Source organism: Tursiops truncatus, chromosome 12, assembly GCF_011762595.2.
Source record: "Tursiops truncatus isolate mTurTru1 chromosome 12, mTurTru1.mat.Y, whole genome shotgun sequence".
Classification (NCBI taxonomy): domain Eukaryota; kingdom Metazoa; phylum Chordata; class Mammalia; order Artiodactyla; family Delphinidae; genus Tursiops; species Tursiops truncatus.
Genome location: NC_047045.1, coordinates 23,186,987 through 23,209,652, shown reverse-complemented (window position 1 = coordinate 23,209,652; position 22,666 = coordinate 23,186,987). Strand labels below are relative to the sequence as shown.

The 22,666-nt window shown below is 37.2% G+C and overlaps 1 protein-coding gene across 9 annotated transcripts in view; it reads left to right on the top strand.

The window, feature by feature from the left end:
* Positions 1–22,666, top strand: part of CASP8AP2 (caspase 8 associated protein 2) — a 47,719-nt gene that overhangs the window by 24,510 nt on the left and 543 nt on the right. For 3 of the 9 annotated variants that reach the window (XR_002175220.3, XR_004529210.2, XR_004529211.2), the window contains exons 6-11: positions 536–651; positions 5,369–7,590; positions 8,607–11,727; positions 12,801–12,900; positions 13,480–13,532; positions 16,125–16,220. Coding sequence is in view for 3 of the 9 variants with exons in the window: in XM_019929437.3 (XP_019784996.2) it covers positions 536–651; positions 5,369–7,590; positions 8,607–11,727; positions 12,801–12,900; positions 13,480–13,532; positions 15,292–15,295 (5,616 nt within the window). In the remaining 6 variants the exon portion in view is untranslated. Of the gene's footprint in view, positions 1–535; positions 652–5,368; positions 7,591–8,606; positions 11,728–12,800; positions 12,901–13,479; positions 15,928–16,124; positions 16,221–22,666 lie in introns of those variants that run through there. The other 6 variants (XR_004529212.2, XR_012324745.1, XR_012324744.1 and 3 more) reach the window with 6 other exon arrangements.

The window sequence follows — 22,666 nt, the reverse complement described above, 5'->3', positions numbered from 1 at the left end:
GCTTTAACAATTTTTGCCAGAGAGACATTTTTTGTGATCATGCTGCAAAGTCAGGAATGTACTGTCTTGTTCTGATTTTTATTTCTTGGTAAAGTTGTTTCTCTTCCTTCACCGCCTCTCCCAAAGAGCCAGTCAATCCTCAATTCATTCTTTGTTCACCTGAGAATTAGTACATTGTTGCAAGTTAAAGCTCCTGTTGTTAAATATAATAAAAATTTTATCATCTTCAAAATAATGACCCATTTTCAAAATAATGACTTTTTTTCTTATTTATTGGTTTTTCATTTTGTTCCCTCTTTTAAGTAGTTTCACTTTAAATAGCTTTTCTTTGGCGCCAGTTTTCTTCTTTGAATCTCAGCTTCCCCTTTTGTATAATGAGCATCACTGTACTCCTCCTAAGACTATTTTGAGACTTGCATAAGATAAAATATGTGATGCGTGGCATGTAGTTAGCATTCAGTAATCAATAACTATTATAAATAGTTTAATAATCCTGTCGATACATACTTTATTAAATGTATTTTATGATGTTTAGAATTTCAGCTTAAAAAATGAAAACCAGTCTCTTAAGAAAAATATCTCAGCACTTATCAAAACTGCCAGAGTGGAAATAAACCGCAAAGATGAAGAAATAAATAATCTTCACCAAAGGTATGATTGAGGGATATGGATCTGTTTTTAAATTACATGGGTATTGATAGGTGGAATATTTTTAACTTTGGAAAGCTAATGAAAATCATGCATTTTATTAAATATTTAAGGTTTTACTGAAAGTAAGTGACTAATATTCGAATGGTATATTATCGTAATGATACCTATATGATTATTAATAGAATATTGCCACATACCTCTCTGAATATATTCAGTTTTGTAATACACTGGGATCTTGCTCTGATATCCTTTGGTCCTGAGAGGATGGTGGTGTATGTCATGGGTTCTTCTAGGCGCCCATCAAATTACTAAAATATCAGGAGGATGTCTGTGTCATATACTGTTAACAGACAACCCTTAAAAATCTGTCATTATTTATTTATTTTGGTTGCACCGGGTCTTAGTTGCGGCACATGGGATCTTTTTAGTTGCGGCCTGCGGACTTCTTAGTTGTGGCATGTGGGCTTCTTAGTTGAGGCATGTGGACTCTTAGTTGTGGCATGCATGTGGGATCTAGTTCCCTGACCAGGGATCGAACCTGGGCTCCCTGCATTGGGAGGGTGGAGTCTTACCCACTGGGCCACCAGTGAAGTCCCTCAATTATATGTTCTTTTCCCTCTTAAATGGATTTTCTACTTAATTTCTCTCTCTCCCTCTTTTGGTTAGGGGCAATATTTGGCTCCAGAGAATTTCATATCTCTCCTCCCCTTGGTAGTCAAACCTCCAAAACAGTTATCTAAACATGCTGTCTCCATTTCTCCACTTCCCATTTCTACACATTCTTGAACCCATTCTACTCAGACCTCTTCCTCCAAAACAGCTGTGACTACCACTAAATTCATCAAATAGTTTGACTTCTCATTTTAACTTGTCTTTATACACTATTTGACATAGTTGACCCTCTTTTCTTGAAATAGTTTCTCCCTTGGGGTTTCATGATTCTTAGTTTTCTTCCTAACTTGAGATTTATTTTTCTGTACTTGGCTAAGTTGGAATTCCTTAAAGCTCAAAACTATGTCCTTTCCTTTCTCTATCAATATTTTCTTATGATGTGATCTTACTTATACTAGTCAGTTCCATTTATATGTAGATACTACCTCACATCTGTACAAAATTTTCAAAATTACCTCATCCACAACAGAATTTAAGACTGAACCCCTTCCATTGTCCCTAGCTCAGTGGATTCCCCATCATTTATTCAGCCGTGCAAGCTAGAGTGACTGAGGGGTGGAATGACCATTTAATGTATTGCCCAAACCAGGGTACTTTTGAGAGTAGAAGGAGGGGCTGTTAATAATTACACTGACATTGCTTGGCAAACTGGGACATATAGTCACCCTGCATAGAGGTCATCATTGACACTTAGCTCTTGGTCATCCTTCAGATCCAAATTCATTACCATGTCCTTTCGATTTTTATGTCTTTATGATCTCTCAAGTTGTTCACTTCTCTTCCATTTCTACCGTTGTTGCTGCCCATCACCTCTCATCTGAACTGGCAGTAGTCTTTGTGCTCAGAACTCTGCATCCGCTCTTGCTCTTTCCAGCCTGTGATTTCTCATTTCTCGACATTAAAGCCACGGGATGCTTTGTAAAGCACAACTCTGGACATCTGTCACAGAACCACCCCGTCCTACCCCCCCTTTTTTTTTAAATCATCTATTTGTCTATTTATTTTTGGCTGCGCCGAGCAGCTTGCAGGATCTTAGTTCCCCCACCAGGGATTGAACCCAGACCCCAGGAATGAAATGAGAGGCTGGGGAAAGCTTCTCATCCTAACCACTGGACCGTCAGGGAATTCCTCCACCCATTTTCTTTGTTTTGTTTTTTTTTTTTTCTTTCTTCGGTACACGGGCCTCTCACTGTCGTGGCCTCTCCCGTTGCGGAGCACAGGCTCCGGACGCGCAGGCTCAGCGGCCATGGCTCACAGGCCCAGCCGCTCCGCGGCATGTGGGATCCTCCCGGTCCCGGGCACAAACCCGTGTCCCCTGCATCGGTAGGCGGACTCCCAACCACTGCGCCACCAGGGAAGCCCCCCACCCCTTTTCTTGATTAAAACACATCAGTGGCTTCTCATCGATCGTAGGATAAAAGATCATAAATCTTAACTTGGTCCACAGAGCTCTTCACAATATGGTCCCAAACTACTTTTCAGGCCTTGTCTTCAGTGTCTGCCTTTGCCTAGGTATCATAGCTCTAGTGTATCTCCTGCATTCTTTCAGTTTGTTGGGTGTACCATGAGCTCTGAGTTGCATGAACTGTTTCCACTCCCTGAAATGCTCCTCTCCTCCACCTGCTAAATACCTACTTATCTTCAGGTCTCGGCATAAGCATCCTTTTCATGTGGGACATTTGTTCTCACTGACTAGGTCAGATCTCTTTTTTGTAGCTTCATTTACACTTGCAGTTTAAAAAATCATGAATGGGATCACTTAATTAGTGTTCTCTTCCACTAAACTGTAAACTTCATGGGAGCAGGAACCATGTCTTTGTGTCCTCACCATTTATTGAGTATCTACCATGTGCAATAAATGTTTAAAGGGTGAAAGAAGATAATCCTATGTGTGGACCATATGATATGCAATTTAGGCCTTTTGAAAATAAAGATGGTTGTGTATGTTTACTAATCTAAATCCCACAAGGTGCAACAAGTATAAGATTGATTCCTGAAGTGTTGGGGAAATTTTATATATATTTGAATCTTTTAGGGGAGGGGTATAATGTTTGAATAGAGTGAAAATTCAGAGAAACTGGGTGAATAAATGATGTGTTATTTCATTAGATTGTTATACGTGGTTATATTGATACATTATCTAATAAACATTCTGTCAAATATTTGCGCTTTTTATTTGTGAGCTTCAACTAGTACTCTAATGGTAAATGTTTATCATTTTGCTGAAAGTTCATTTTTAATAGAAAAAATGGAAATATTGGTATAAGATAAAAATTTTAAAGTGTAAATTCTGGAAAGTGTTTAATGTGGAGGTTTTTTTTTAAATAAAACCTTTGGGACTTCCCTGGCGGTCCCGTGGTTAAGACTCCATGCTTCCACTGCAGGGGCACGGGTTCCATCCCTGGTTGGGGAACTAGAATCCCGCATGTTACATGGTGCGGCCAAATAGCAACAACAAAAAATAAAACAAAACTTTTGATAATATTTTATTTGGTGTGGAGTTACGTTAAATGTGTATTACGAGCTCTGTGGGCTAGAACTATCTTTTAGGACCTTACATTTTAATAAGTATGACGTATGTTACACGTGTGCGTGCTTTGTTGAATGTGAGTCCTTTGTTGGATAAATTTATTGCAGACATCTTCTCCCATTCTGTGACTTATCTGTCACTCTCTTTATTGTCTTGTGAGGAATAAAAGTTCTAAATTTTAGTGAAATTCAATCAGTTTTTTTTTTTTTATGGTTAATGCTTTTTGTGTTCACATTTTCCGAGTTGTCTCAAAGGTATTTCCTCATGTTTATTTTTTTGAGTTTATTTATTAGTTTACTAGGACTGCCATAACAGAGTGCCACAAACTGGGTGGCCTAAATAACAGAAATTTATTTTCTCACAGTTCTGGAGACCAGAAGTCCAAGATCAAGGTGTCAGTATGATTGATGCCTTCTGCGGGCTGTGTGATGGGTCTGTTCCAGGCCTCTCCTTGGCTTGTAGCTGGTTGCCGCCTTCTGTGTCTCTTCATAAAGTCTTTGCTTTGTACATATCTCTGTCCAAATTTCCCTTTTTTATAAGGACACTAGTCATATTGGATAAGGGTCCACCCTAATGACCTCACTTTAACTTGATTATCTCCAAAGACTCTGTCTCCAAATAAGGTCACTAGTTTGAGGTACTGGGGATTAAATTTTGAGGAGACGCAGTTCAGCCCGTAACAAGATCCACATAAGGTCTACACATTGCCTTAAGTGGTATGTATCCTGTGTCCTCTTGTTTTATAAAAATCTTCCCTTATTCCTGAGACGATGTTCTCTACACATTTAGTACTGATTAGGCGTAGATTTATGGAAACTCAGGGAAGTTATAAAAGTTCAGGAAGATGGCTATATTATTACAAAAAGCTAAAATGAGCTATTTACGTTTTATTTTTAGGAAAACTGCCAGTTTTCTGAAAACCTTAGGAGTTATTTTAAACAATAAATACATACCATTCCTCTAGGAAAGGATCACAATTCTCTATTCCTTTTGCTTTTTGCACAGTATGTAACACTTTAAGATGGCTATTGACGCTTTGGCTTTTACTGTGGGGTTGTAGGTGAAACAGAAAACTAGGATAGGGAGCTACATAGAGTTGTATTTTGATCGTCTCTGTTCTCCAGCAGGATTTCACTTTCCCTTATGTTTCAGTTGGGCTAGAGTGAAGGCAAGAAGATAATGTCACTCGTTCTAAAAGAAGTGAATTTGTGGTTAGTTTGAGAGTTGTGCACCTGTAGTGAAGGAAATCTGAAAGACATTGGCAAATGCTGGGATAGAACTGAGAGGTCCTCCAGGCTTTGAGCAAAGCAAATGAAAGAGTTCCTTGTTTTAAAAACTGGCTCATTTAGTTGGAAGCTGGTAAATTCTTACTACTCATTCTTTTATACAAAGTAAAATTAGTTTTGCCAGTATGTGGGCCCCCCAGTTTTAAAATGTATCACATGTGATTAAACCTTGCGTTATTAAAAAGGAATTAACTTTGTTTTTTTGGTGTTAATTTCTATTTCTCAATAGATTGTCTGAGTTTCCACATCTTCGAAATGCTCATAAAACTTCAAGGACACCAGATATAGTTAAAACAAAAGGTCTTAAATCCAGATCTCTCCATTTGGATGATTGTTCAAAGACTGATCACAGAGTGAAAAGTGATGTTTCTAAAGATGTACATTATAGCACTTTACTGCCATACCTCGAAAAGGAAGGAAAATCACATTCTGAAAAAAAGGGCGCTTCACATTTGCCTACATCTGTTGAAAAACACTCCACCAATGGCATTTGGTCACGTTCCCATTATCAGATTGGTGAGGGTAGTTCCAGTGAGGATCACAGAAGAGGAAGGAAAGATAGTAGACATAGCCAGTACTGCAGAGGGACTGACAGAATACGAAAAGACTTGAACACTAGCTGTGGTGATGGTGAACCGAGGAACATAGAGGCCAGTCAGAGGCTACAAGGACGTCCTGAGAAATACAGTAAAGGTGAACCAAAGGCTGAAAGCAAAAATTCAAAGTTTAAAAGTAACACAGATTTGGATTATAAAAATGAACGCAGTAGCTCTTCTTGGGAGAAAGAAAGCTCTAGAGACAGGTCACACACTCGACTAGAATCTCAAAGTGACAAAAAACTCGAAAGACAAAGTGAAAGATCACAAAATATAAATAGAAAAGAACTTAAATCACAAGACAAAGAAGAAAGGAAAGTTGATCAAAAACCTAAGTCAGTAGTAAAAGACCAGGATCATTGGAAAAGATCTGAACGAGCATTGCTTCCTTATTCCAAGAAGGAACTAGCAAAATCTTCTCATAATTCAAGTAAATACCATCCAGAAGAGAGAAGAGGCCGGGAAGATTGTAAAAGAGACAGGGCTGTGAGTAATCATAGTTTTCAAGAAGGAAGATGTCCGTCCTCTCTTTCAACCAATAGAACTCACAAACATGTTGACTCTAAGGAAGTTGATGCTGTGCACCAATGGGAAAATGCACCTTTAAAGGTAGAAAGGCATAGAACTGAAGATAAGCGGAAAAGAGAACAAGAGGGCAAAGAAGAAAATAAGCATATGAGAAATGAAAAGAGAGTACCTGCAGAACATCTGCAGAAGACAAACAGAGAGACTAAGAAAACCGCTACAGATTTAAAGAGACAGAATGAGCCAAAAAATGATAACGGTGAAGTCTCTAATAATGATGTTTCTGAAGGAGTGGATGATAAAGAGCCAGCAGTTAAAGCTGAGAATGGTTCAAATGAAACACAAAACAAAGACTTAAAGTTAAGCTTTATGGAAAAATTGAACTTAACTCTTTCTCCTGCTAAAAAGCAGCCTGTTTCTCAGGAAAATCAGCATAAAATAACCGATACTCCCAAATCTAGTGACATATGTGATTTGGAGTCCTTGGTGCAGGCTAAAACTGTGACATGTATTCCCTCTGTCAGTGAACAGATCACAGAGGAAACCAAATCAGAGTTATTGGAACCAAAGGATGCTCTTACAGCAGCATCTGAACCCAGGACCAGTGTTTCAGAAAGGAAAATAGAAGAAGAAAATAGTTTGTTCATTAAATCTGTTGCGGATACTGTGCATTGTGATATGTCCATCTGTGGCACAGAGATTTCCTTCTCAGCACCTGTGGAAATGCAACAAACAGAATCCTTGTTTCCATCATCAACAGAAATGGAACAGACCATTAATGGTGCCAGGGCAGCAGTTCCTGTGGTAATGGACACAGTACAAAGAAATGTTTCTCAAAACTTTGGTTTGGAATTGGATACCAAAAGAAAGGATGACTTAAATTCTTGTAGTATTTCCGAAGATACAGAAATGAAGGAGCCTTTTTCAACCAAAGTGACCGAATCCAATGAAAGCATTTTGCAGCCTTCAATTGAAGAAGCTGTCATTTTGCCAACAGTCCTTTCAGAAGATGGTAAATCAAACCTTGAGCCTTCTCTTGTAGATGCACCACTGGTTGAGAGTAAGTCTTGTCACTTGGAGCCTTGCTTACCTAAAGAGACTCCAGAATCTTCACTTCAGCAGACTGAGTTAACGGACCACAGAATGGAAATTGGTGAAGCAAACTCAGTATATCACGACGATGAGAACTCGGTTCTGAGCCTTGACCTTAATCAGCTGAGACCTATTCCAGAAGCCATCAGTCCTCTGAATAGTCCCGTGAGACCTGTAGCAAAAGTTCTTAGACTGGAAAGCCCATCTCAAGTTCCATTGTATAATAACAGTCATAAAGGTAATAGTTTATATTATCTCCTATAACTTATATTTTTGTGAGAGTGTAGCATATGTCAGCAAGATGAATCAGTGCTTTTAATTTATTTATTGATATTTATTTACTTTTTAAATTTTTATTGGCATATAGTCGATTTACAGTGTTGTGTTAGTTTTAGGTGTGCAGCAAAGTGAATCAGTTATACATATACATATATCCATTCTTTTTTTTAGATTTTTTTCCTGTATAGGCCATTACAGAGTACTGAGTAGAGTTCCCTGTGCTGTACAGGAGGTTCTTATTTGTTATCTATTTTATATATAGTAGTGTGTATATGTCAATCCCAGCCTTCCAATTTATTCCTCCCTGCCCTATCCCCTGGTAACCATAAGTTTGTTTTCTACATCTGTGACTCTACTTTTCTTTTGTAAAGAAATTCATTTGTACCCTTTTTTTTTAGAGTCCACATATAAGTGATATCGTATGATATTTGTCTTTCTGTGTCTGACTTAACTTCACTCGGTATGACAATCTCTAGGTCCATCCATGGTGCTGCAAATGACATTATTTTGTTAGTGCTTTTTATTTGATAATTATTATTCAGACCTTTGTTGTTACCTAGAAATGTACATTGAGCCTTTAGTCTAGATTTAGGTAATTCTTAATTATACAACAAAAGGGAATGGTAGAACAGATTGTCTCAAATACTCCTTGCTTGCTTTCAGGTATATTTTTGTTGTCCAAAAGCCATCATCAAATGGCATAGAGTAGGTGATGCTGCTAACATCAAGTAAAGAAACCTGAACAGTTGGTTGCTGTTTATCCAAATGACCAAACTCTATACTATCACTATTGTCAAGCACTTTCTGAGACTCATGACATGAGTACGTGTTAGGGTAATATAGTGTAAATAGTGTAAAAGCTGTTAAAATAATAAATTGCCTCAACATTTAATTTTTTGTTATATTTAGTATGGAAATGTTAAATGACAAAGACTCGGTAGTCATGTGACTATAATATGCTTTTTTCTTCCACAGATGTGTTTCCACCAAATTTAGCTCATTCTGCCTCCAAGAGTCAGTCTGATCTCAATAAGGAAAATCAAAAGCCAATTTGCAAATCTGACAAATTTACAGAAGCAGACTCCCACAAGAATTCATCTTCAGATGAATTAGAAGAAGGAGAAATTATAAGCGACAGTGAAAAATCTGAACCACAAAAACGTTTTGACAAAAGTACCAACCCAAGAGCTTCTGCTGAAGTGCAGAACACAAGAACTAACCCAGGAAGTAGGAAAAGCACTGTGCATTTGGATAAAGACAGTAGGAAGATATCTTCTATAAAAATCCATCAGACCAAAAGCAAATGGAATAAAAGACGAACTGAATCTAGCAGATCTTCAAAAACAGAGAAGAAAGATAGGTTAGTGGGCACTTCCAGCCTGGAAAAAATAGTGCCAATTATTGCTGCACCCTCTTCTGTCCGAGAGGTTGTGCACATGTTACGAATGATAAGAAAACATGTAAGGAAAAATTATATGAAATTCAAGGTAAAATTTTCATTAATACAATTTCATAGAATTATTGAGTCAGCAATTTTGAGTTTTACATCACTAATTAAACACCTTGACTTATCCAAAATCTCTAAGTCAGTGACTACTTTACAGAAGAATCTCTGTGATGTTATAGAATCCAAACTTAAGCAAGTTAAAAAGAATGGCATCGTGGATCGTTTATTTGAACAGCAGCTACCAGATATGAAAAAAAAATTGTGGAAATTTGTAGATGAACAACTTGATCACTTGTTTACAACGCTTAAGAAAATCTTAGCAAAGTTTTGTGACTCCATAAACATTGGCAGTGACAGTGACGAAGGAAAACTTGAAAAGAGAAATAAAGAGAAAGCACAATATTCAAATTGTCAGAAGGGGAATGTAGGCAGCTCCAGCAAAGAAATGTTGAAGGAGAAACCCCCCAAATCAGAAGATTCTGGTTACTCTAAGTCTTTAATAGGTTGTAAAAAATCGGAGGAAAAACATCAAGAGCAAAATAATTCCAGTATTAACAGAGTAAAGCACAACATTAAAAAAAGTACTAACACTTGCTTTGGTAATATTAAGAACCCTCAATTTGGAGAGGCGTCCTTGGAACCAAACTGCCCGAAGGCAGGAAAAATGGAAGGCAGTACCATAGAGGACTCACAGGCATCCCAGCACGCTGCTTTGAAGCCAGAACGCAGTTTTGAGATTCTTACTGAGCAGCAAGCATCTAGCCTTACTTTTAATTTAGTGAGTGATGCACAGATGGGAGAAATATTTAAAAGTTTGTTGCAAGGTTCTGATCTTTTGGACAACAGTGTTAACTGTAACGAAAAAAGTGAGTGGGAGTTAAAGACACCAGCGAAACAGATGCTAGAGACTCTTAAATGTGAATCTCTACCAGTTTGTACAACGGAAGAGCTCGTTTCAGGGGTGGTTTCTCCCTGTCCTAAGGTGATTAGTGATGATAATTGGTCATTATTGTCATCTGAGAAAGGTCCGTCTCTGTCTTCAGGGCTTTCATTGCCAGTTCATCCTGATGTGTTGGATGAAAGTTGTATGTTTGAAGTGTCCACTAACATATCTTTAAGTAAAGATAATGTATGTAGTTCAGAAAAGAGTAAGCCCTGTGTTTCCTCCATACTTCTTGAAGATCTAGCAGTCTCTTTAACAGTACCATCACCTCTGAAGTCAGATGGTCATCTCAGTTTCTTAAAGTCAGATGTTTCGTCTAATTCAACGCCCGAAGAAGTTATTAGTGCCCATTTTAGTGAAGATGCCTTACTTGAGGAAGAGGATGCATCTGAACAGGACATTCATTTAGCCCTGGAGTCTGATAATTCAAGCAGTAAATCAAGTTGTTCTTCATCATGGACAAGCCGGTCTATTGCTCCAGGCTTTCAGTACCACCCTAATCTACCCATGCACGCTGTCATAATGGAAAAGTCCAATGATCATTTCATTGTGAAAATACGCCGTGCGGCACCATCTACCTCCCCTAGTCATAAACAGAATATGGTGGCTGATGAATCTTTGCCAAGAGTGGAAAAGGAAGCTGATGAAACAGTGGAGAAAAAATATATTTCATGTCAGTACAGAGTTTTTAAATCTGTGGAGGAATTGAAAATTTCCAGTAAAAATGTTGATAGCAGTAAATCAGTTCATGAAGAACAGGACTGTACGATACAAACAGAGGTTCCCGATATATATGAATTTCTTAAAGATGCTTCAGGTAAAGTGGTTCATAGTACTGAAGTAGTTGAAGAATGTTTCAAGTTGCATCAAGTATGGGAGCCAAAAGTACCTGAAAGCGTTGAAGAATTGCCTCCAATGGAAGAAATTCCACATTCTGTCGAGGATCATCTTCCAAACGCATATATAGACCTCACAAAAGATCCAGTCACCGAGACCAAAAAGTTGGGGGAATTCGTAGAAGTAACAGTTTTAAATATTGAGCAGTTGGGATGTTCTGGAAGCAGTGTGGATCAAAATGCTCCAGTATTGGACAATATGCAGCCTGATACTGTAGATGCTTTTATTGATTTGACACAAGATGTTTCAAGTGACAGTAAAAATGAAGGTAACTGTCCTGCTTTGGCTGTTGAAGACTTGGGGTGTCAGGTGATATGTGTAGATGAAGATAACTCAAAGGAAGAAAAGGTGCAAGTGGCAAACAGGCCTTTGGAATGCATTGTTGAGGAAGCCTGTATCGATTTAACCTCGGCATTTCCCAGTTCGGGTGAAGTGAAAAAGGTTGATTTAAAATCAGAGCTGGCATCAAATTCTGGTAGTTCAGAGTTGCCTGGGGCTTTGGATAATGCTCACAAAAAGAGGAAAAATCTTTCTGATCTAAATCCTTCTCAGAAAAAACAGAGGAAGGAAGCAGACTTAACCGGCAGGGAAAAGACTAAGAAAATTACCCAAGATTCTGGTGAGAATGGTGATGCTCACCGAAAGAAAGCCAGTAAGAAAAAGGCCCCTGTAGTAACTAAAGATCCCTCGTCATTAAAGGAAAGCCCAGGGACTAAGGATGCCTCAGCAGCATCTGCCACTTCTCTTACAGGCCTTTCTGCAAAGAATGTTATTAAAAAGAAGGGAGAAATTATAGTTTCGTGGACAAGGTAAGAATCTAATGAGACTATTAAATCACCAGGAAATTTTAAGATACCAGCAATCTGTTCTGTCATGTCATCATAGTTTTGTCCCATCTTAAAATAGGGAAAGTGATGACTTACTTCAAAAGTGGCCAAAGTTGGTAGAAGATACGTTCTAGGATACAACCCAGCTGTACTGTAGAACAGTCTAGAGCAGTGGCTCTTAACCAGCGATGTGTACTAGCACCGTGGACAGAACTTTTCATTATGTTTTTAACTTCACTTTTCAATGAAAAAGAAAAATTCTTTCGTTTGTAATGTGTGTGTATACGCACATTTTAGAAAGGAGGAATGACAGGTAGTGAATAGGACAAAAAGTGTGGGTGTTTGTAATTTGAGTTTTCCCCCCGAAATTAGAAGCTTCAAAAACAGGTTGTACTTTTGACTTCTTTGTGAGATTTTTAAGAAATGCAGATTTAAAGACCCCATTTCGGATGTCAAGGTGACCACAGTTGGGAACCATTGAACCAGAGGTGCATGATCTCTAGACCGGCTAGAGTGCATAATGAGAGAGAATGAATTTTGTTGAAATTGGTGATCAATTTTGTTTAAGACCTCAGTCCTCTATGCCTTCATTTCGGGCAACCTGCAGATGGTAAAATCTCAGAGACTATAATAACGCACATTGGTTCAGACCGTGTAGAAGAAGCAGAGGTCTGGGGATTAGAAGGTCTGGCTTCTGTGTTACTTTTTGGTTCTTCTCACTTATCAGGTCTGTGATCACGTTTGGGCCCTAATTTTTAAAGTACTATACACACTACAAGTAGAATTTTAAAAAATCTTTTATTTTGTCATTAGAAACATACATTAGTATTTGTTTTAGAAAATTTGGGAAATACGTATGAAGTCAAAGATTAAAATCATCCATAATCTTATCTCTCAGAGATAACCGTTGTCCGTATTTTAGTATACACACTTGTTCTTTTTTTATGGGTTTTAATAAAAATGTCAACTCTTATTGGTAGATAGTAAGGCAATGGAATTTTTGTTACCTTTCTGTTTGAACCTACAAAAGCTAAATAACATTTTTCCCCCTTCAGAAATGATGACCGGGAAATTTTATTGGAGTGTCAGAAAAAAGGGCCGTCGTTGAAAACATTTTCTCAGTTAGCTGCCAAGTTGAATAAAAATCCGTATCAGGTAACTACCCCAGTTTTACATCTCTATAGTTTCACAGATGTTACTACTCTAAATATTTAGGTTTGATTTTTAATGTGTTTAAAATATATAGCTATTTGTTAGCCAACTTCTTTAAAAGTATGGCTCTTTGGAGAATTCCCCAGTGTTCCAGTAGTTAGGACTCCATGCTTTCACTGCCGAGAGCACGGGTTCAGTCCCTGGTCAGGGAACTAAGATCCCTGAAGCTGCGTGGTGCAGCCAAAAAAAAAAAAAAAAAAAAAAAAAAAGACTGTTAAAAACTTGGTGATCGTGGAAGAAGTCTGAAACAATCCGAATTCTTTATTCTGTTGTTTTGCCATTTACTTATTTGATCTTGAGCAATTTTGTAATGATATTTGCCTGTTTAAGAAAGTTTGATATTGAAAAGTTAAACTAGCAATTGCCTTTATTATGAAGATATTTTGTTTTTCTAACTATTACTTTACCTTTATAATTAAGGGTAACTTACTCTGTCTTTAGATGGTTTGTGAAAATATTCATCAAAGATAAAAAAATATATATTGAGATGTTTATAATTAACCCTCATTTAAAATTTTTCAGGTCTCAGAAAGATTCCAGCAGCTAATGAAGCTCTTTGAAAAGTCAAAATGCAGGTAGTTAATGGTTACACACGGTAGGCTAGTAAAGTAAATGTTTGACACTGTACCTGTGCAGTTAATGGCCTGTTAGTCATTGAAGATGTGAGTGGTGGGTGAGAGACATCCAGATGAGTTCCTGTTTCAGTCACAGGTTGGAGAATGGTTGCTCGTGCAGGCTTCTGAGGCACCTCATCCACAGGGACGTGGTCAGTGAGACCTGCTGCAGTGCAGATCAGCATCTCTCCTTAGCCTTCTGAGTGTTGATGAGTCTAAAGTGGCGGGAAATCCATTTGATGATTGATAATAAATTTTTATCGATGAAGAAAAACAAAACATTCTTGAGGGAATTCCCTGGTGGCCCAGCGGTTAGGACTCTGTGTTTCCACTGCCAGGGGCCTGGGTTCTGTCCCTGGTCGGGGAACTAAGATCTTGTGTGCCGCATGGCTCAGCCAAAAAAAGAAAAAAAAGGCAAGAAAACATTCTTGAATAGCATTATATTTCATAGCCAGTGAAATCTGTGCAGTCGTAATTTAACATAGTTTACATTTTTAATTAGGAGTGCTAAAATACAAAACATACATTTATAAACGTGAAGTCCATTGTCATCTGAAGAGGTGACATGATTTACCATGTTACATTATTAATAATGTTCACAGACATGTTTCTTTAAGCCATTCTTACACGGGTTTATTAAGGCAATAATGTTTATCAGGTATTTCCTATAAGACCTGAGCCAATTGCTTAAATATTTTGGACTTTTATGTAAGGAAGATTGTAAAGATATTTAACATATCACTATTTTTCAGTTGATTTGTAGTCATAATTATTTGAATCCAGAATGCCCAACTTTAAATAAAACTAACTCTGAAGAAGAACCATATTTGGACATTGATCTCATTGTGAAGGGTTCTGAATACTTTTGAGTTATAAAAATCTGTTTCTAAACCCAGTGTAAATTACTGTCTTTAGATAATCTGTTAATTTCAGTATCCTCTCAAAGTAACTAGTTTGTTAATGAAATCTTCAAAAGATATTTAGTAGTGTACTCTGACATTAAAATTCTGTTTATATAATTCAGAATGTAAGATTGCATAATGAGGAATTTGAAGAAAAAGCTTATTCTAAAGAACCTTTAAAAAATAGTTTGATGCAAAATGGCCTGTTTTTTTTTCAGATTCACTATGCTGTAAATTTTTCACTGCCTTTAGAAAATTAAACTGAGGTTTTTTTTGTTTTATTTGAACGTTATCTTAAAATATGACTTCCATTCTCTTGTTGAAGATAATGTTCCCTTCATGAACGAACTAACTTGTATCTGGAAATGACACTTATTAGTTTGAAATTTCCAAATTCCATTACAAATCTACAATCTTTTAATGGATTTGGTACTTGAGATTTTATTTGCTTGCATGATAGCACAAATAGTGAGTTATTTCATTCCTAGTTTGTTTTTTTTAAAATTTTATTTTATTTATTTATTTTTTATACAGGAGGTTCTTATTATCTGTTTTATACATATTAGTGTATATATGTCAATCCCAATCCCTACTTTGTTTCTTAACTGATTTTTTTTTCCTTCAGGTACTATAGTCTCATTACATTCTTATCAAAATCAGAGTGTAAGGATAAAGTTACCAAACTGAGTCTATAAAAAGCTAGTTCTTTAACCACCAATATTTATTATCTAAGAGAACTCATTTAAAAGAACAACACTTTATGAGATGGTCATATCAGAAAAATAGAATCATAACTTTAGCATTTTCTTACATTACAGATAAGTTGCTGAATTCCTTGGAGTCTTAATTGATATTGCAAACTACACAGAAGCTTGGAATTCTTCATGTTTTTAATGGGGAAGGAGAGGGCAGTTTTATGACATTTGATTACCAGATAATAATCTGCATTTGTCATAACTTGCTGACTCTTAATCTCAAGCCAGCATGTTCACCTTGTTCCTGACATCAGTCTGATTTGCTTATCTGTTATTGGTCATGATATTTATTTTTAAACAGGTTAGAACTTGTTATTAAGATAAAAGCAACAACAAAACAGTATTGAAACCTTAGTTTTGATATTTCAAAGAAATGACTTTCTTTCTAGATTTTTTAAAATAGTTTTGTAGAATTTTAAGCTTAACCATTATTTAGTTCGTTTCATCCATTTTTATTTGCTTTTCTAATTGCCTGTCCTCAATTTGGTAAATTGTAAAATAATTTAAATAGTGTATCTGTAAATATGTATAATTATAATGATGTAAAATACTTTGTGTTTGTGTGTGTATGTTTGGGTGTATACACACACATAAATGGCTGTACCTAGCCAAGGACTTTTCTATTTGTATAAAACTTTTTATATAAAGTTTGCTTTCTTTACCAGTAATGTATAAATAAAACCATGTAAAGTTCTGTTATATTTTGATTAGAATGTTCTTTTAACGTGCTTAGATAACAATTGAAACAAAAAAAAAAGGTAAAACTCCCAGAGGACATGGGGGCTCTTTTGAAGTGGTTCTTGGTAAGGGTGTGGCTGACTGAATGCGTGGCTGGCTGAATGTGTTGGAGCAGATTAATTGGAGAAAACCAGTTGCCTTTGCCTGCTTTCTCACAGCAGGTAATGGTACAGCGAACAGTGCTGCAGGTGTCCTCACAGACAAAATCAGGGCAGCACAAAAACTCCTTTGGGGTGAAGATCTGGGAAAAACAGGTAAGGATTAACTAGCTATGCATTATTTATTCATCCCTCCCCCCTTCAGACTGGTGGTACTGATGGGTTACAATCTAGGCTTTGGACTCTATGAAGTTACTTGAGGAAATTGCCATTTCTCCCACAGTGTCCAGTATCTGCAGGAGAAGCCCTGACCTGAAGGATTACTTGGTAGATAAGGAACTGAAATAATGAACTGTGGTTTTGTAGTGCTGAGGCTGCCTAGAGGGCTGGCCCTCAGCCCTTCCCCAGTGCATTCTATCACTCAGAACCCTTACCACCAGGTGAATGAGTTCCCAAGCCAAAACAAAGTAGCAGCTAAGAGATACCACTGGTTTAAAAGAAAATAAACAGGATTACATAAGACCATAACAATCTAAGATAAAGCCAATAAACGTTAAAAGGAAAAAGAGAAGATTTTGGCAGTGTGGTACAAGAATCAGAACTAACCACGTAGAAATATTAAAAATATAATATTTAAAATAAATGTAATAAAATGGAATGAAAATGGAGTGGATACAGCTGATGCATGAATTAGTGAGTTGAAAAGTTGGATTGAGAAACTCTTCCAGAAGGCAGCAAAAAAAAGGATAAATAGAAAATAAATGCAGATGTAAGTGGGATGAGGGACAGAAGTAGGATGTGCCAACATTCAAGTAACAAATGAGGTCAGAAGAAGAAAAAATTTGAAGATTGAGAGGGCCATAGAGTGCCAAACAGGAAAGAAGAAAGTACCCACATCTAGACACATACTGAAATTAGGAGTATCAAGGATAACGAGAAAAATCTAAAGGTTTTTAAACAGTCAATCCTTGTATAAAGGAACAAGAATCATTGACCTTACTCTTCAGAAGAGCAATGCTGGCTGTGAGGAAACAGTATTTTTAAGGTACTGGACCTAAAATTTTATATCCATTTAAATTGTTATTCAAATGTGAGGGTTTAATAAAAAACATTAATATTCATCACTCAAAGATCCGCAGTGTAAACATTTTTGGAGAGAATACTCAAAAAACAAGTGCAGGGAATATTTCAAGAACTAGGGGTGAGTGATCAGATACCTTGGTAAAGTGTGTACAGGCTGACCTCAGCGATACTGCAGGTTTGGTTCCAGACCACTGCAATAAGGCAAATACTGCAATAAAGCAAGTCACGAAGTGTTTGGTTTCCACTTCTGCCCATAGGAGTTTATATCACTAGGTGTGAACAAGGTGGCATGGTGAATACGGGCACCATTGACGAGCCTTAAAGGCAGTGGCTAGTGAAGCTCTCACCCTGTGTGCATCTTTCTCTGTCCTGAGACATTTATTCTCTCTAGGCTTTCTGTTCCCTTCTGTTTCTCTGAGTGTGTTTTGGGTCTCCTAGTGACTCCATAGATTCAGCATAACTTTCGGTGAGAGTTAAAGTAGGAACTTAAAAAAAAAAAAAAAACTTGTCTATGGAGTGGTTCTCAGCCTTTAGTGTGCAGATATTTGCTCAGCCTTCGGGCCGGTTGAAAGGAGGCAGTGGGTGTCTTTCCCACAGCTGTGTAGTGCTAATATTACTTACCTCATCAATAACTTCCAATTATTACTGTGAGGTTATGGAGAGTTGCCCACTGTGTGCCTCTGTCTTAAAGATATTCACCTACTTGCTAAAAGTCTTCAAGAGTGAAGTGATAAGATTGATTCACCTGCTGAAGACTTTAAAAAATCAGATATATGGTTCCATTTATTGTTTATATTCTAGTTTACACATTTATTTTCTTGAATAGGTAATACATTCACTGTTCAGTGAACCATATAAAAGTATCCATCTCACCTCTTCTCCAGTCACTGGGTTACCTTTCCTTGAGGCAACTAATATTAGGGGTTATTCCATGTACGCTTCTGAGTTGTTCTTTTCATAAATGTATGATTTTTTTTTTTGGCGGTACGCGGGCCACTCACTGTTGTGGCCTCTCCCGCCGCGGAGCACAGGCTCCGGACGCGCAGGCCCAGCGGCCACGGCTCACGGGCCCAGCCGCTCCGCGGCACGTGGGATCCTCCCAGACCGGGGCACGAACCCGTGTCCCCTGCAACGGCAGGCAGACTCCCAACCACTGCGCCACCAGGGAAGCCCTAAATGTATGATTTTAATGTTTTGGCTCTGGTAAAATGCATTAAAGGTATTAATTACTTTGCAGCTGACTTTTAGGATTAAATGTCAAGGGCTTTCTTGGACAATGTACCCTATACTACACAGATACACATATTAATACATCGTGTGTTTTCACCTCTAGTTAATTCTGACAGTCAGTTTGTATTTGAGGCTAGTGTGCTGGGGTAGTGGAAATTTAACCTCTTTACCTGTCTACCTTTCATTATCATCCATTTTTTAAAATTAAATATATGAAAATAGAATAGGCAGATGATACTTATGAAGTGTCAATAACTTTATGCACTTTCTGTATTTTATATGGAAAAGAGCAGGTTTAGAAATGTGCCTTGGAGCTGTGTTCTAGGGACACCCTTGCTGTCAACTCCTCTAAGGTGGCAGTTAGATTGCGTACTTGACATGTGACTAATGTAAGATGCTACAAGGCTGGGAGTTAGGAGATCTGGTCTCTGCGTTGGGCAAATCATTTGACCTCTCGGAATTAAAACACTTTACGAAAATTTGATATAGGTTTCTAAGGTTCTCACATTCTCTACTGGAAAAGAAAATTTTCCTGAGCTGCCTGTTTCAGCCTAATAGAATATTGCTAGAACACATAACCTACAGACCAGGCACAGCCCCCTCTTGGTGGTCTAAAAATGCTTAATTTCTTTTTGAGCTATTTCTCCTTTCAGCCTGGCATGATTTGCAAGAGCACTTTGGGTTTGACTGTCACTTATTATTTGTTCCCATTTGGTGAGGCCAGACTCAACCCAGGCAGCTGTTGATGAAATTGGACATGACCCATTGATCTGTGACATCAATTCCCAGAGCAATCAATTGACTGAAAGAAATGCACCCAAAGTCAAATCACCATTATCATCCACAAACAAAAAAGGAAAATTCTCATTTGTTTCACCTTTCATTTCCAAATATGATATACTAGGAGGGTCTCCAGCTTCGTGCCAATTAGAAAAAAATATGACAAGAGAATTAAAAAGCACCAAGGGACACCTTGACCTCAGGGGAGGACTAGGTTAGACTCCATTGATCAAAGTTACTGCGCTTATTCCGCATTGGTCCCCACAGCCAGTGGGTGAGAGCTTTTACATCTGCAACCAGCAGTATTTCCACTAATTAGCCACACATGGTCCAACTTGAAGGTTCTTTGAGCCCAGTCATTAATTTTTTATCCACTCCTAAGGTAAGTTGTAAATACATGGTATCTCTTGTTTATAAGAAATATAGGAAATCCCTGTGGGGATACAAAGATAATATTTAAAATAAAATTCAGGAAAGGAGCACTGACTTTTTACACAGGAGAGGCTAAATTAGTATTTGATAATAAAAGAAAATTCAAGAATATTTCTTGGACCTGTAGTTATTTAATAGTAAAAAACAGGTTTTTTTAGGAAACATAGGAAAGCTTGTCTAAAGGATCTTGCTCTTGCATGCTCATATGCATGATTGTATTTCTGTTTCATGTATTTCTGTTTTTCGGTGTTCCTTTTCTTGCTATTTAAAAATTATAATTTACTAGTTTTAAAGCGAGAGTGGCAAAAAGAAGCATTAAATAGTTTAGGATTTCTAAACAGAGAATAAGTTGATAAAATGAGCTAGCTTTTTCACCTTGGGGTTTCTACAGAAAATAGAACCTCTAGCTTTTTTTTAAGTGCTAATAAAGGAGTTCTTTCTTTAAATAAAGAATAATGGCCAGACAATTTTAAAGGAATAATTATGGGAAAGGACCTAAACTCTTTAAGAGAGGATAGAGCTTAGTAAATTATTGCTTCTGTTAATGAGGCAGAAGTCCACAATTTTTAAATCTGATTTTTTATTTGCATGTGCTAGAGATGACTACATTTTTAATTTTTGAATTACAAACAATTCACAAGTATATAGAGTAAAAATAGCCTCCTTAATACCTCTTCCAAACTCTGACAAGTACCTACTACTTTAAAATTTTAATTTAAAATATTGTTTATACATATGCATGTACATACCGCTATACATTTACATAAATGTATATATTAGATAAAAATCAGTCATGCTTTCTTAGAAGAGTCTTTTTCCTTTTCCTTTTTCTTTTTTGCCTCTCCCTTTAAGCTCCACCCTCCACCCTCATGTTCTCCTACAGACCTCCAGTAACCTATATGAACTTCCTCATGTGTGCCCTTCTGTATTTTTTCTCCATACTTCTATAGCCACATACACATGCATTTCCTATACATATGCATACACATATATGTATATTTATAGGATTTCATTTTACTCAGTGATCTATGGATGAATTAATTTGGGGAGAATTGTTGTCTTTATAAATTTTGAGTTTTCTAATCACTGAGCATGGTATATCCCACCATTAAATTTATTTATTTAAATAGTGCTACGTGTATGTGTATTTAGCATTGTCAGCAATTCTCTTCTTGAAACTGTCCTGCTTTGGTTTCAGTGACATTGCCCTTAATGGTTTTCCCCCTCTTTCTCTTTGGCCATTTCTCATTTTCACCTGTAGACTTTTTTTTTTTTTTTTTTTTTTGCAGTACGCGGGCCTCTCACTGTTGTGGCCTCTCCCGTTGCGGAGCACAGGCTCCGGACGTGCAGGCCCAGCGGCCATGGCTGACGGGCGCAGCCGCTCCGTGGCATGTGGGATCTTCCTGGACCGGGGCACGAACCCGTGTCCGCTGCATCGGCAAGCGGACTCTCAACCGCTGCGCCACCAGGGAAGCCCCAATCTGTAGACTTTTTTTCCCCTGTGCTATTTTTCAAGGTTTTGTCATTGGCTTACTTTTTCTTCTTGTCCCTAAGTGGTTTCTACCTATTTAATGATTATTCACAAATGTTTATTTATCTCTAATTTGTAACTTTTGTTGTTGTTGTCTTCTGGACATCTCGACTTTTGCCATTCAGTTTTGTTGAGTAAAATCTGTAAGTTTTTTCCAATTATAATTTCTGGCATTAATGGGCTTCAAAAGCCACCTTCTACTTCAAGATATAAAATATGTTTTTACATTTTACTTTAATACTTCTATAGTTTAGTTTTTACATTTAATACTTGTATCCCATCTGGAATTTATTTTTGTGTTTGGAGATAAGTAGGGAAAATATAACAGTTCCATGTTTTTTTCTCTTATATTTTTGAGTTGATATTCATTTGTTTTTTTTCACTGTCCATTTTATACGTCACTGGGCATCCTTGGTGACTAAGTACTGTGAGGGCTGGACCAGGTATACATTGTTGAATTCCCTGGCATCTAGCACAATGCCTATGTGATAGTAACATTTTAGTAAACATTGTTGAATGAATGAATTGTGGACGGAGAGAATTGTTTCATTATCTGTTTTAACTTAATAGCACTTATCCTGTTTTTTTTCTATGTCTTTCATACATGGAAGTCTTCCACATCTCAGAAGCCTTTAAGCTCTCAAATATTTTAACCTCATTGAACCTTGAAAAACATTTGGTTTTTTCAGGGTAAACCGAGTAACCTATTCATATCAGCTATGCCTTGATTCTTTCCCAGCACCCAAGCTTGCTAGAGAAGCAGTTTATATTTACTTTTCTTCTTTTTTTGTTGTTAGTTTGTTTTTGTTTGAATTTTATTTATTTTTTATACAGCAGGTCCTTATTAGTTACCTATTTTATACATATTAGTGTATACATGTCAATCCCAATCTCCCAGTTCATCCCACCACCACCACCACCCATTTTTCTTCTAAGGAAGCAGAGCTTCTGTGAAAACCTGCTGTTGCAGATGTGGCTTTGTAGATGTAATCATATGTCATTGCTGGTACTGTTTCTGAGCCTGCTTAATCTTTACTGCTACCCTGTGCCAGTTCCTGAGGGTTTATTTGGCTGAGTTCTGTTTTCTTTACTCGTACTTTCAGTCTTGCGGTGGGAACCATCGATGATACATAATGAGGATCTATTTTGTTTTTCTGTTGATGATTTTTCCAGTGATAGAGTCAAGGAACTGAGTTTTAAAAAGAGAAGACAATTCAATCCACTATTATTTATTGATACCTTAGTGTGCCAGACCAAAATGAAATAGAAAGTGTCCCTATCTGCAAAAAGAGTACCTTTTCAGGAAAGGTAACATAAGACAACTGTCACAAAACTCATTTTAGGCACAGTACCAAGTGAGTGGGATAAACACTAGTGTTGTGTGAATTTAGGAATGGGAAAAATCACTCTGACTTGGGATGGCTGGGGAAAACTTCCTGGAGGAGTTGAGGCTTATTTAAGATCATGTAGGATGTATGGTAAATATGGCTTCTCATATGTTAGAAAAATGAGCAAAATTGTGGAATGGAATGCATTGTACAAATAT